This window comes from Mesoplodon bidens (assembly GCF_964165515.1).
Source record: "Mesoplodon bidens genome assembly, chromosome: X".
NCBI classification, from domain to species: Eukaryota; Metazoa; Chordata; class Mammalia; order Artiodactyla; family Ziphiidae; genus Mesoplodon; species Mesoplodon bidens.
Window position 1 is genome coordinate 101,434,702 of NC_138163.1, and position 13,366 is coordinate 101,448,067.

A 13,366-nucleotide genomic window follows, 5' to 3' on the forward strand; every position below is an offset into this window, starting at 1 on the left:
TCCCTCATCCAAAGTGGGAGCTGCTCACCCCAGGAAGCTGTGAGTCTCTGGGGTCTGGGCCTACACTTCACCCTTTGCTAAGGACTTCAAAGGACAGTCACAGGCTAGGCCTTAGCCTACTCGGCCTCTACAGGGAGAAAGTTAAATGCTTCATTTCTGCGTTCATCAGACGTTTTGTGTTAAAGGGGAGAAAAACAGGACACAGAAACTGTTTCTTATGAGCATGTCAACTTTAACTTCTTGAAATTAAGAAATTGATCACAAGGTTATCTTCTACCAATCAATACGAGCTGGTACAGACAAATCACAAGATGGAGTTTGATCTTACGGAAATTAAGGAGGTGATACACTGAGATCAAACTGAGGGGTTAAATCAGTGCACTTAAAGATGATCCGATGACACAGCCTTTCAATTTGTCAACATTTTGCTTTTGATGATGCTGGGAAAGAGTAAGCAGAAAGCATGAAGCTGAAACTTCAGCATCGGGTCAGCAGCCTGAATTTGCACACCGCAAACCACAGGGCAGTTATTGATGTGGAAAATCCGATGATCTTCAGCAGGCCTGTCACGGAAGGCAGGTTCCTCTCCCAGAAGGTGTGGGTGATTTCTACAGCTGGAACATCCTGGATGAATGAATATAGATCTTTAGCAGAAAACTCTTACACGGACAAGGAGGGGCAAAACATATCTGTAAAATCAGTGTGTGGATCTGCCCTGGAGAGTGGCATCTACAATGACATCAGAGGCTAGAAGATGAGAGATTTTTACGTGCAATTCCTGGTCTATGCAGACGGAGCTGCCAAACTTACCTCTGATTCAGGTTCTTGGACCCATATGTCTTTCTTTGCCACCTTCCCCAAAGCATTCAAGACCTGAAAGAAAGTGGCCATGGTATTATGAAATGAGGTTCTGTAGCTTCGACAGATTCAAGGCCCTGCTGGCCACAGATGAGCCTCGTGCGTGGAGTGAGGGACAGAGAAGTGGACATATAGACCATCAGTGGTAAGATCTGGAAAGAGATGCCAACTATGTTGCTGGACTCGGGAGGGAGAGCGACTCGGCTTCCTGTCTTACCTCTCTAGCTGCCCGTTCTCCGGCCTCTACTGCTCCTTCCATGTAACCGCTCCACTGTGTGGCCGTCTCCGTGCCAGCAAAGTAAATCCTGCCCGCGGGCTGGCGGATCACCCTTCAAGGGAACAGAGAGGTCACACAGAGTTACCTGGGAAGGTGCTGAGGATCAATGACCCAATCACTGCCCTCATCTACCCCGCAGAAGACAAGGAAACTCAGATTGTTTCCAAAACTCCCATGCAACTCAGCCAAAGGTGAAAGGTTCCTCCTTGTTTCCTGGGCCTGCACCAAAGGATCTGGACTTTCAAGCCAGAGAGAATCAGGCCGTCAGTTCATCAATCACTAAAGGTGATGATGACCTTTTTCTAGCCAGCCAGAATTAGAAATATAAGAATGTGCATTAAGATCACACTCAGATCTATGTGCTGCATGTTTCCTGTTTGCAGTCCATTCTGCTACCTACAGTAAGGGGTGAGTTCTTCACGAGATCACATCTGACTGCAGACCCCAGCCATGCAGATACTCCCAGGGTGCCGGGAGGAACCGTGGTGGCGAGTGGGAAGACAGGGAGAGAAACTGATTTCTAGCAAAGGAGAGACCCGAAGGATTATATGTCTATCTCCTTAAAAAACAACCTCTGGTGGGCTTCCCTGGTGGCGCAGTGGTTGAGAGTCCACCTGCCGATGCAGGGGACACGGGCTCGTGCCCCGGTCCAGGAGGATCCCACATGCCACGGAGCGGCTGGGCCTGTGAGCCATGGCCGCTGAGCCTGCGCGTCCGGAGCCTGTGCTCCGCAACGGGAGAGGCCACAGCAGTGAGAGGCCCGCGTACCGCAAAAAAAAAAAAAAAAAAAGATGTTAAAAAAAAACAAACCTCTGGGAGTTTGGGGTTAGTAGATGCAAACTCTTACATATAGAATGGATGGACAAGGTTCTACTGTACAGCACAGGGAACTACAGTATATTCAATGTCCTGGGATAAACCATAATGGAAAAGAATATAAAAAAGAATGCGTATAAGTGCATAACTGAGTCACTTTGCTGTATAGCAGAAATTAACAATGTAAATCAACTATACTTCAATTTAAAAAAAACCTTCTGTACAGTTAGTTTCTATGGATTTATCTAGAGACTGCCTGAGGGTAGCAAAGAAGGCCTTCTCTCCCAAAGGCCTTCACCTCAACCCACTGTCACGCCTTTTTCCAACTCAGGAATCCTTAGCTTCATCTATTCCTGATCCTAATCCCATCTTCTAGAGTCCAGAAGCACTCCAGTTCATCAATACAGTTATCCCTAACAAAGGCTATTCATTCTCAGCTTGAGATTTGACACAAATAGCCGATACTAACTGCCCTTTGGAAAAGGAATTGTAAAAAGCACCCAAGACCTAAGTAGATTTTTCCATGAATCATTTAATCTTTCATCAGATATTGATGATTTTCACTGAAATACTGCACAAGTCTAAAATGATTGATTCTGGCATAAACCTAAAATTGAACTAAAATCATTGTTTATTTAATAATTCAATCAAGAAAAAACAAAAAGCTCATGTAAGATAAGGGTTAACAAACCCTTCTTCCTTCTCTGTGGACACACGTGACCTTGAGTTAACTTTCTAGTTCTGTTCCTCTAGAAACCTGATGAAGGTATAATGCCATATATGTTGCCAGGCAGCACTGCCTGTGGTAAAAATGGCTCTCTTGCATCCCCACATTGGTAAATTGTATCTGGGATGGGAAAACTGTCATGAATTGTAAATATCTGGGAAGAGTCTATAACTTTGGGCTTTCTTTTTTTTTTTGCGGTACACGGGCCTCTCATTGTTGTGGCCTCTCCCGTTGCTTCTCTATTTTTAAGTTTGGCTCATGCCTTGTATCAACTGGTATAGTGTCTGGGTAGTACCTTCCGTACTGAGTCATGATCCCCGGGGGGAAGTAGGCCGTGTAGCAGCCCCCGGAGTACTGCTCCTCACACCAGTTCTTCTCTTCATAGTGCACTGGCTGCAGTTAAATGGGGAGAAAATTTCAAAGGGAAGACAAAGCTGAAAGGCCACCAGTCAACAATAAAGGCTCTTATGTGCTTTACTTTAACAGGAAGTTTACATGAAAAAAAAGCAGCACTGCTCCTGGGCTCTGCGACCACGTGTACTAGAATATTTAGTCCCCTTCTCAGGGCCACCTCTTCCTGTCTCTCATTTACAGATTCAAGGCATGTGTATGTCTCCTTGTTAGAATCTGCACTGCTTAGGAATCTTGAGAGATGAATTTTCTCTACCTCCAGAAAGAGGGACTTTAAATGTGGGAAGTTAATAAAATATAAGGAAAGTATTCAAAGACGTTGGATAGCTACAGATGATTAAAATCCATGAGGGTGAAGATTTTAAGTGTTCTGTGAGAAATAAAATTATAGTCTGTACCAAAAAAAAAAAAAAGCAGCGCTGTTTTTCTAACTTAAGGGGAAACACGACAGTACCAAGTAATGGCCTTTTGTGAGGTACCAACTGACAAAACGTGTATACTTTGACTTTCTCAACCTCTTGCCCAGGAGAGACGTGAAGTATTCCAATATCTGGAAGACAGGGCATCTCCACGCAGATTCTGAAGTCTTTAGGACCCCATCAACAATCAGGCTCTGGAAAGGTCTGCTCCAATCTCCGCATTCTCTAAATAACAGAATTTACTTCCCCATCTACCAAGGCATTACTGCCGAAAAAAAAAAGGCTGGGAGGGAGAAGGTAGAAGAAAAGCACAGTGTCTAAGAAAAAGGCTTTTTTCAGAACCCCTTCTCTCAGCTGGAAATGTGAATGATGGGAATCCTGCTAAAAAGGGAACAATTAAAGATGAAAAATGTTTCCCAAGGGACATGAGAGACCCTTCTCTGATTTCCCTAACACATTCGGCAAGTTTATTCTTTGAACAGTTCAGAGATAATCCCCTGAAAGAGCCCCCAGCTATCTGGTAGGGCCTTTAAAAAGAATTTCATTCTCATAATTGCTTTCAATGGTGGATTGAAAGCACTGCAATTTCTAAATGAAGTGTGAATTGAGTCTAAATGAAGTGTGAATTGAGTCTGCAGATAGAAAAGCAAATTAGTATGACTTTGACCTGGGCAGAGTCCAGATTCGGTCTATCTTATCAAGTATATACTACTGTGTCTTCACCAACAAATGACGATACAGCTGGGATTTTATTTTGCAGCAGTCATTTGACATTGACAAGAGGGCAGGGCCTCTGTTCTGGGAACTTATCTCAATCACCCTGGAGATAATACCTGTAGCTCCTGCCTGTCATTACAACCGGCTGCCAGTTATCCAGTGAACATTTAAACAGCCCAGGAAACTGCTGCATCAGAAATTGCATGCACTGACAGCAGCTTTTAATGGTGTTTTGTGATTGCTGAAGTTAAACCTCCAGTAAGCATATTTCTTCTCTTCGTAACACCGTCAGGAACCCAGAATCTGCTTTGCTTTACCACTTAGAGCAAACAGAGCAGAACCTGCTAGGGATTAAAGCTGGGGATTTCTTACTTGTAAAGCTTCTTGGGATCCTAGCACTTTGGCGTACAGCTCACAGATTTTCCTCTTCCTATAAAAAAGAACCAAAAAATGTTAAGGAAGTAATGACTGATGAGTATAGAATAAACACAATGAGTTCCAGGGCTCTTGCCAATGAACTAGATTTATTAAGGGAAAAATTAAAATCAATGGCCTTCTGTATGAACAGTTCCATGAATCTCTGCACTCAGATTAACTCTTTTCCTGAATACAGTCATGTGCTTTGAAGATGCAACAGAATTTTTCTTCTCTTTTACATTTTTGTCTCTTTCACTACCTAATACCATATCTATTCGGTTAAAATGGGGAAAATGAGATTAAATTCAGTTTTAGGAATTGATTCTAAGTCACTTTTCTGGAATATGTAAAATTCTAAAATAATCTCTTTTACAAGTCTATAGTAAGTATGATGGTGTCTTTTAACTATTCTATATTTATGTTTTAAAGATCTATGAACATATAAAACTCATTTAATCTTTTTTTGTGTGTGTGGCACCGCATGGCACATGGAATCTTAGTTCCCCAACCAGGGATCGAATCGCACCCCCTGCAGTGGAAGCGCAGAGTCTTAACCACTGGACTGCCAGGGAAGTCCCCATTTAATCTTTTAAACATAACGTAAAATATGCTACATCAGGAGAGGCCTACGGTTATTCCAAGCTAATAACCTGTCATTTGACAGAATGGTCTGTGGACACAGTACTGTGTCCAAAGGGCATCTGGGGGGTGGGTGGGCATGATGTGCTATGTGATGTTACCTCAAACAGTCTTTGGTCACCTGCATAATTCATTATGTAAATGACCAGCACAGAACATAGCACATCTTATATCTTAAAAATCAGTAGCTTAATTTATCTAAGCACTTCTTGAAACAGATACATTTTAAACTCACAACCACTCTTGGTGAAATTAAAAAGTTCTAATTTACTAAAATCACCCATTTTAGAAATGAATGGTTCTATTTCAGGAATTGTTTGAACAGATTCCCACTGATCCAGTTATATACTTTAGGTGTTTACCTTCTTTAGTCTTTATATAGTTTAAATACTGAAAGTGCTCCAACATAATAAGGAGCTACTGTATAGCACAGGGAACTCTACCCAAAAGTCTGTAATGACCTATATGGGAAAAGAATCTAAAAAAGAGTGGATATACACCTGAAACTAACACAACATTGTAAATCAACTATACCCCAATAAAACGTTTTTAAAAAGTGCTCCAAAATATTTTTTACAGGCTAATAAGCAACTGTAAAAAAATATGGCAAAGGGTTTAATTCAAATCTGTAAGACAAGCATTAGAAGCTAAAGAGACAAACGGCAAAACATTGTTGAGCCGGGAAGAAAGGGGGGAAGGGAAAGTTATAGTTATTAGTAATAAACAGATTTTAAAAGACGCCAATTTTGGAATTCCCTGGAGGTCCAGTGGTTAGGACTCTGCACCTTCACTGCATGGGGCCCAGGTTTGATCCCTGGTTGGGGAACTAAGATCCCGCAAGCCGTGCAGCACAGCCAAAAAAAAAAAAAAAAAAAGATGCCAATTTAATGTTGCCAAGTTATATTAGAAAATATTTTTTAAATGTGTCCCCAATCTCTCTGAATAATGTGGGACAAAAATGTAACTTTATAAATTTATCCAAATGCTCACACTTACACCATTTATACAGCTCCTTCAAGGAGCTGTTCATACTACAGATCAATAATGATAAAGGAAAGGCAGAACTGGAAGAAGTCTCAAGACTACTGTCCACCTGACTGTCTCTCTCTGTCTAATCCAAGCCCCTCATTTCAGACATAAGGAGGCTGAGGCTCAGTGCACTGAAGAGACTGGCTCAATATCACTCAGCTAATTAATGGCAGGTCAAGGGTCTACTCTCCTGAGCATCCCTCCTATAGTAAGTGCTCAATAAAAATTTACTGAATCAAAATCCATCCTCAGCCAAGTATGGTACCATCTTTCCTATGCTATAATAAGATAGGTGACTGAATCTTACCTACTTCACATGAGTGTTACAAAAAATAATTCTGACATTTTGAGTCAATTAGAAAACAAAAGTATTGACAATCATTATTCTGAAAAACTTAATAATGCTTAACTTATTTTCAGTATATAAAAAATAATAAAATCTTTGTTAAAACAGAGTGAACCTTAAAATCTAATCAACCTACTTCGTAGGCAATTTTTCATTCATGAACAATAAACTAGTAATAACAGAAATATAAGCCATTATTTACTATAGTTCACATTATTAAATAAGTCAAGGATTAGTTCATACAAACACATCAGGAAATTATCTTCTCCATCCCTTCCTCCCATTAATATAAAAATTTTTTAGAAAAGTCATATAAGATAAGGATGTTGGAGCAATGCACTGATGGATTAGCTGGACTCTAAAAATAACACAACATACTTTACTATTTTTTTAAAATTAATTAATTAATTAATTAATTTTTGGCTGTGTTGGGTCTTCGTTGCTGCGCGCGGGCTTTCTCTAGTTGCAGCGCGCGGGGGCTACTCTTCATTGCAGTGCACGGGCTTCTCATTACGGTGGCTTCTCTTGTTGCAGAGCACAGGCTCCAGGTGCACAGGCTTCAGTAGTTGCAGCACGCGGGCTCAGTAGCTGTGACTTGTGGGCTCTAGAGCGCAGCCTCAGTAGTTGTGGCGCACGGGCTTAGTTGCTCCGCGGTGTGTGGGATCTTCCCAGACCAGGGCTTGAACTTGTGCCCCTGCATTGGCAGGCAGATTCTTAACCACTGCGCCACCAGGGAAGTCCCAACAGAACATACTTTAAATGATGGCCAAAAGAGGTCATTGTGCAAGTTGAATTTACCCACGGGTTTCTAAATCTGGCTGCTCACCATAATCACTCAAAAGGCTTGTTAAAAAATACAAGTACTCGGGCCCCACCCCTAACCTACCAAATCATAATCTATCAGCCTCAGAAAAATTTTCCAAACATTCTTTAGGAAATGTTGATGCAGTTGGTCCTGAGAACCATTACTTTAGTCAATGACATTCGGAGTTCTAAGGGTTTTTGCCTTATAAGAATTTTGAGAAGTTTAGCCGCTATGTGGAATCATAACCAAATGTCTACATTCAGGCTGGTATTTATTTTACTATTAATAAGGAGGGAAAGCAGGAAATCCAAAAGAAAATGTCAAGCTTAGTGTGACGTAATGAAAAAAAGCACACATTAGATGCTATTTCTGACTTTGTCAGAAGCTAGCTGCGGAGCCTTGAACAAATCATTCCCCATCACTGGACCCCCAAATTCTTCCTCTATTGAGTGAGTAGGTGAACAATAAAAGGGTTCCCCCTTCCTGACATCAAATCTCATGGCTGCTCAAATAAACAAATCCGTGTGCAAACATGGGAACTTCTGCAGCCTTTCTCTGACTTGCAAAGTCATCAAAGTAACTCTCAAAGCAAGGGCTGGTAGTGGATTTGCTGCTTAATTTTTAAATCAAATGCAGAGAGAAGTATACATTTGCATGCGTATTGGCCCTCTTCAAAAGCTAACAAAGGATTTAGGGTTACCCTAAAGAAGGGAAGCCCAGAAATGTCCAGAGGCAGCCCCCCAACAGCCTAATGAGTGTTTCCAGGTAAGAGTTCCAGGTAAGATTTTACTTGAACAAAGGATTCCAGTGCAAAACAAAGCAAAACAAATACAACAAAACAGAAAGAGAGAAAGGGAGAAAAAAAGAAAAAAGTCATTGTCCTAAAATAATTGTTTTCTACTAGGAAGCTCTTGGGAGAAGGGAACATCAGAGCTGTATCCCAGATAATCAAAGGAGCATACTTTTATGTATACAAGTTGGAATAGGTTGGAAGACCTATGTATGGATTTGCTTTTCAGAAAAAGTACATGTCAGAGAACCTTGGAGAAGGACTAATGGTCTGGCAAGGTGATTGGGACTTGGCCTCTTAAGCTTTATTCACAGCTAACTTTTTTTTATGATTTTTCTCCATCCATTTACTGGGAAAGCCTACCTCTCAACCACTGTAAAATGAACACAAAGATGTGACACTAAATTGATAGACGCATATGGGCAAGGACGGAGTCAAGGGGGCATAGCGAAATACAAAAAGGTTGATTTGTTGGGATTTTGAGATTAATGAATTATTGCGTTTTTCATAATGCCGTTATCCTGTTGTTAGTGCAACAAGCACAATATAAAGCTAACCTTTTATACGTTTCAGGTGTAAATACTTACCTTAGTTCTTTATGGACTTTAGCAAGGCGGTCAGCTTTTCGAGCAAGGATGAAGCTGGAGAGAGAGGTTACATTTGAGTGATTAGGCGACAGTGGTTTATCTTAAGAGTTGTCTCTTTAAGTGTTCTTGCCTCCACCTACTCAGCATTAGTAAACTCTCCCACACCCTCCCATTATTTCCCTCTACTAGAGCAAATGCCAGACTGTCTTCATCTGCCTCTCTGTCCTTCCTGCTAGCCTGTGGGATCCTAAAGGACGGGTCACCTCCTACTCAATATTTTACCCCAAAAGTTTAGCACAGTCCTTGGCATACAGTAGGAAATGAACTGTCAGATGAATTAATGTTGCTTTAAATGATTATCCTGGTAATGACTGTTGCTGTCTGCCAAGTACTTGATAAAAGCTGGAAAAACAAATATCAATAAGTGCTTGTTGGGAATTCCCTGGCGGTCCAGTGGTTAGGATTCTGTGCCTCCACTGCAGGGGGCATGGGTTTGATCCTTGGTTGGGGAGCAATAAGATCCCATATGCCACGAGGCGGGGCCATAAAAAAAAAGTGCCTGTAGTGGCTGCCATGGTGGGCCACCCAGATCCCTCTTCAGGACCAAATGCTCATTACCCTCAGTTCACAACCAAACCCCTCCCTAGCAATTGCACTCTGTAGCAGAGAACTGCCTGGCGCAAGGTCCCATCCCTTCCCAGAATGACTGGCTCTGGAGTGTGGTGGGTACCAAAGCCCACCCCCTCGCCTCAGTGCAGACACCTCTGAAGGGCCATCCCCGCTCCAGAGCTTCCCAAGGGATGGCTTTGGCCTCTGTTGGGGCAACACCGGAGCCCAGCCTCTCCCTCTGCGCAATCCTGATTCCTTCCCTTTCCCCCATAGCAGTTCCTGAAGAACCTCCTGCACCCAAATCTCCATCTCGGAGTTGGCTTCCTGGAAAACTGGCCTAGCACGGTCCTCAAATTCAGTGACTCAGTAAAACTCAGTTATAATCTCTCTGCTTCCCTTTAATCAAATAGATTCTATTTATTATACTGATATTACTAATTGCATGTATATTTTAAAGAATTGAATTGTGACAAGAAATCCTTAGTTATACTATCATTAGAAAACTTTCAAAAAATCCAAATGAGCTAAAGGACAATGAAATTATTTCTCCATTTAAAAAAAGTTTTAGGGCTTCCCTGGTGGCGCAGTGGTTGAGAGTCCGCCTGCCGATGCAGGGGACATGGGTTCGTGCCCCGGTCTGGGAGGGTCCCACATGCCACGGAGTGGCTGGGCCCGTGAGCCATGGCCGCTGAGCCTGCGCGTCCGGAGCCTGTGCTCCACAACGGGAGAGGCCACAACAGTGAGAGGCCCGCATACCGCAAAAAAAAAAAAAGTTTTAAAATTGTATTTTTTTGTTCTAGACCGAAAAGACAAGTAGATCAAGACTGAAAATGCGAGGGCTGAAAACAGGTATTTCATCCTCTCCCTCAAGCCCCCCTCCCAATTAAACTGTTCCTCAATTTGATTGGCAATTCCTTTAGAGTTGTTATTCGAGATCATTCTGGGAAGCAAAGATACAAAGCTGTGGACTGTTTAAGAAATTTGAACCATTGAACTTCTGGGGACATAGTCATGATTTTGGTTGATTTAACTAACACTTTATGTTGTGGCTTGCTGGTAATGATTTTAGTTAAATTTTAGGTTTCTGCAAGAATCAATCATTTTAGACTTATGCAGTATTTCAATGAAAATCACCAACATCTGATAAAAGATGAAATGATTTATCTGAAAACCCTTTTAGATCTTGGGTGCTTTTTACAATTTCTTTTCTAAAGGGCAGTTAGGGTTGGCTATATCTGTCAAATCTCAAGTCATGAATGAAATAACCTCTTTGATCTAATTGTAACAATGGACAACTATCATTGAACTTTCTTTGGTGTTTTATTGGAGAAATTAAACATCCTGGCTTTGGGTTGGGAACATTTCACAGCTCTAAAGTACAAGGTCCTTTCTAGTTTCCAAAAGGCACTAGTTATCATAAACAGTGCTGGGCAATTATACCACCCCTGTCTTCAAGGCTTTCATTGCCTAGAGCAAAGAGCAGGGTAGAGGCAATACAGCTTCAAGGCAAGAACAGGGTGGAAGCAATTGTCCAGATAAAACAGATCAGAGTATCACGTTCTAGGAACTGCCTAAATAAACCCATTACCACCTAGAAGGCTTCCGCAATACATGTCCTTGTTAATAAACGTAAAGAAACGCCAGAAGAGCAGATGCCACAATATTTAATACCCAGGGCAAGAACAACATCAATATTCTTTCATCTACAGTTGGATTGATCTTGACCGACAAGTCTCCTGAAACCTCTTCCTCAACCTCCTGCATTTCTTTGGCACATAGAAGGCGATGGCAAACTGCCCAAACAATCTATGTATTTTCTTGCCCTGGGGGGGGCGGGGGTCAGAGATGAACAGGGTGCAATGTTCCTATAGTCTTTACATTGTGAGCACCTGCCCTTACCAGGGAGGCTGGTGCTATTTCTTATATTTTATAGCCAGAGAAGTGGTTATAAAATGTCTTGTTGGCAGTCCAGTAGCATAGCCTTTTTCTAAGTCCCTAGGGTCATGGGTCTGCTCCTTTTGATTTTGTAATTTCCCTTCAGTGATGCAATGCACATGAGCTCAACTCTCCTCGGGGTGAAGGGGAAAACCACTGGTTTCTAAAAGTCACTGACTGCTATAGAAGCTGTGCTCTTTTATTGCAATGTGGTAGAATAAATAGCCCTTTTGTTTGTATTGCTTTGAGGAGGACTAAAAGACATGGCAACTGGGAGGCTACGGCACTCCTTAGAAATTTCTTTGTGGGAGCCCCGATTCCCTCTCTGGACCCCTAGTCTCCAGAGGGCAGAGCAGCTGTGTGAGGAGAGGGTAGGAGAGAAAAAGAGTCCTCCTCTTCCAGACACAGAACCTTGCCCTGGCCCATCCCTGGTGAAGTAGTCATAGAGTAACCTACTGGAAAAAGTGCCCTACACTCAAGGCCTGGCTCTCCTTTGAACTGCACTTTCTCATTAGTCATCCATCTTATCTCCCAGGGTAACAATTAACATATTTTTCTTCCCTTTTTTTTTTTTTTTTTGGCTGTGCCACACAGCTTGTGGGATCTTAGTTCCTCGGCCAGGGATCGAATCCGGGCCCTCGGTGGCAAAAGCGTGGAGTCCTAACCACTGGGCCACCAGGGAATTCCAACAATTAACATATTGACATTTGCTAGGTAGTGATGTCTAGAATGGAGAAAGGAATAAAGCCCAGAAAACATAACTTTGGAAGATTTTACAGGATAAAGCAGTTCTCATTCCAGAATGGTTGTCAACATCCTGTAGGCAAGGTGGTCTACCATCCCACCTGTCTAGCTGCGCTTTTCACTCTGACCTCCACGTGTAAGTTTATGGGGGAAAGAAACATATGGGCACAAGTTCAAAGTGGTGTTAATTTTAGTAAAGTTTCTCAGTGTTCTTGTGCCACATACTCTATTACTCTAATATTTTCATACATGGAAACATGACATAAATTGTCTGTAGGGTTATTTAGCATTGCTTGAGCTCTAATCCAAAACAACATGTTCTGTCAGCACACACACCAATACACCAACAGAGTTTGAAAAATGCAGAACACCCAGCTCTAACTTACCCCATGATGGCGGGCAGCGATCCATCTGGTTTGGTGTCATCCAGGGTAATTGAAATCGGAGCTTCCTCATCTTCGATGATCATACAGCCACAGTAATCTTAACCAGAAGAAAATCAATAGGAGATTGAGTAACCTCACCAGAGATTTAAGAGGGAGATTATATATATATATATATATATATATATATATATATATATATATATATATATATATATATATATATATAAAACTCTTTTGCTAAGAGGAAGGCAAATCTTAAACTATTGGTCTTTGCCCCAACTCTAGAAGTTATTTCCTATTAAATACGCACACTGACCATACAAGGATGTTTGGTCGGTCACCCAGACACATTAGAAAATGACCCATCTCGATGACCTTTATATAAAGGTCAGGTATGATCAGTGTATGAGTAAAATGAAGATGGCTCTGGAGTCCTGGAATACATGGGAAAGAGGGGGGTGTGTTAGAGGGAATCACCCCTGTGAAACCATGGAAGAAGTGGCAGGAAGGAATCCTTTGAGTATGAGCTGATGGCTTAGCAACAACAGACACCATATCTGCCCAGACTCTGCCTCATTTTATCCTCACAACACCCCAACGGCAGGTCTCATTGTTACCATTTGACACAGAGGCTGAGGCTGAGAGAGGTGAAGTATCATTTGAGGCCACACAGCTAGTAAGCAAGTGGAGACCAGGGATGTGTAACTTCAAAGGAGTGCTCTTTCCATGGTGCTCCTTTGTCTCTGCTCACGAGACATATGCCGGGGGTCTGGTCAATGTGGTCCTGCGACCAGAGGGACCTCTTCCTTCCCCCTCACTGCCATCAAGCGCTCTTGGGGTCATTTTGTGTTGCC

The 13,366-nt window shown here is 42.1% G+C and overlaps 1 protein-coding gene across 1 annotated transcript in view; it reads right to left on the reverse strand.

Annotated features, from left to right (window-relative positions):
* Positions 1 to 363: 363 nt before the first annotated feature.
* The window catches only part of MAOA (monoamine oxidase A), a 73,126-nt gene continuing 60,123 nt past the window's right edge, over positions 364 to 13,366 (reverse strand). Inside the window, exons 9-15 of the mRNA XM_081221762.1 lie at positions 12,513 to 12,609; positions 8,839 to 8,892; positions 4,598 to 4,655; positions 2,974 to 3,071; positions 1,076 to 1,187; positions 811 to 873; positions 364 to 624 (exon numbers count right to left, since the gene is read on the reverse strand). Of these exons, the coding sequence (XP_081077888.1) occupies positions 478 to 624; positions 811 to 873; positions 1,076 to 1,187; positions 2,974 to 3,071; positions 4,598 to 4,655; positions 8,839 to 8,892; positions 12,513 to 12,609 (629 nt within the window). The 3' untranslated portion in view covers positions 364 to 477. The remainder of the gene's footprint in view (positions 625 to 810; positions 874 to 1,075; positions 1,188 to 2,973; positions 3,072 to 4,597; positions 4,656 to 8,838; positions 8,893 to 12,512; positions 12,610 to 13,366) is intronic.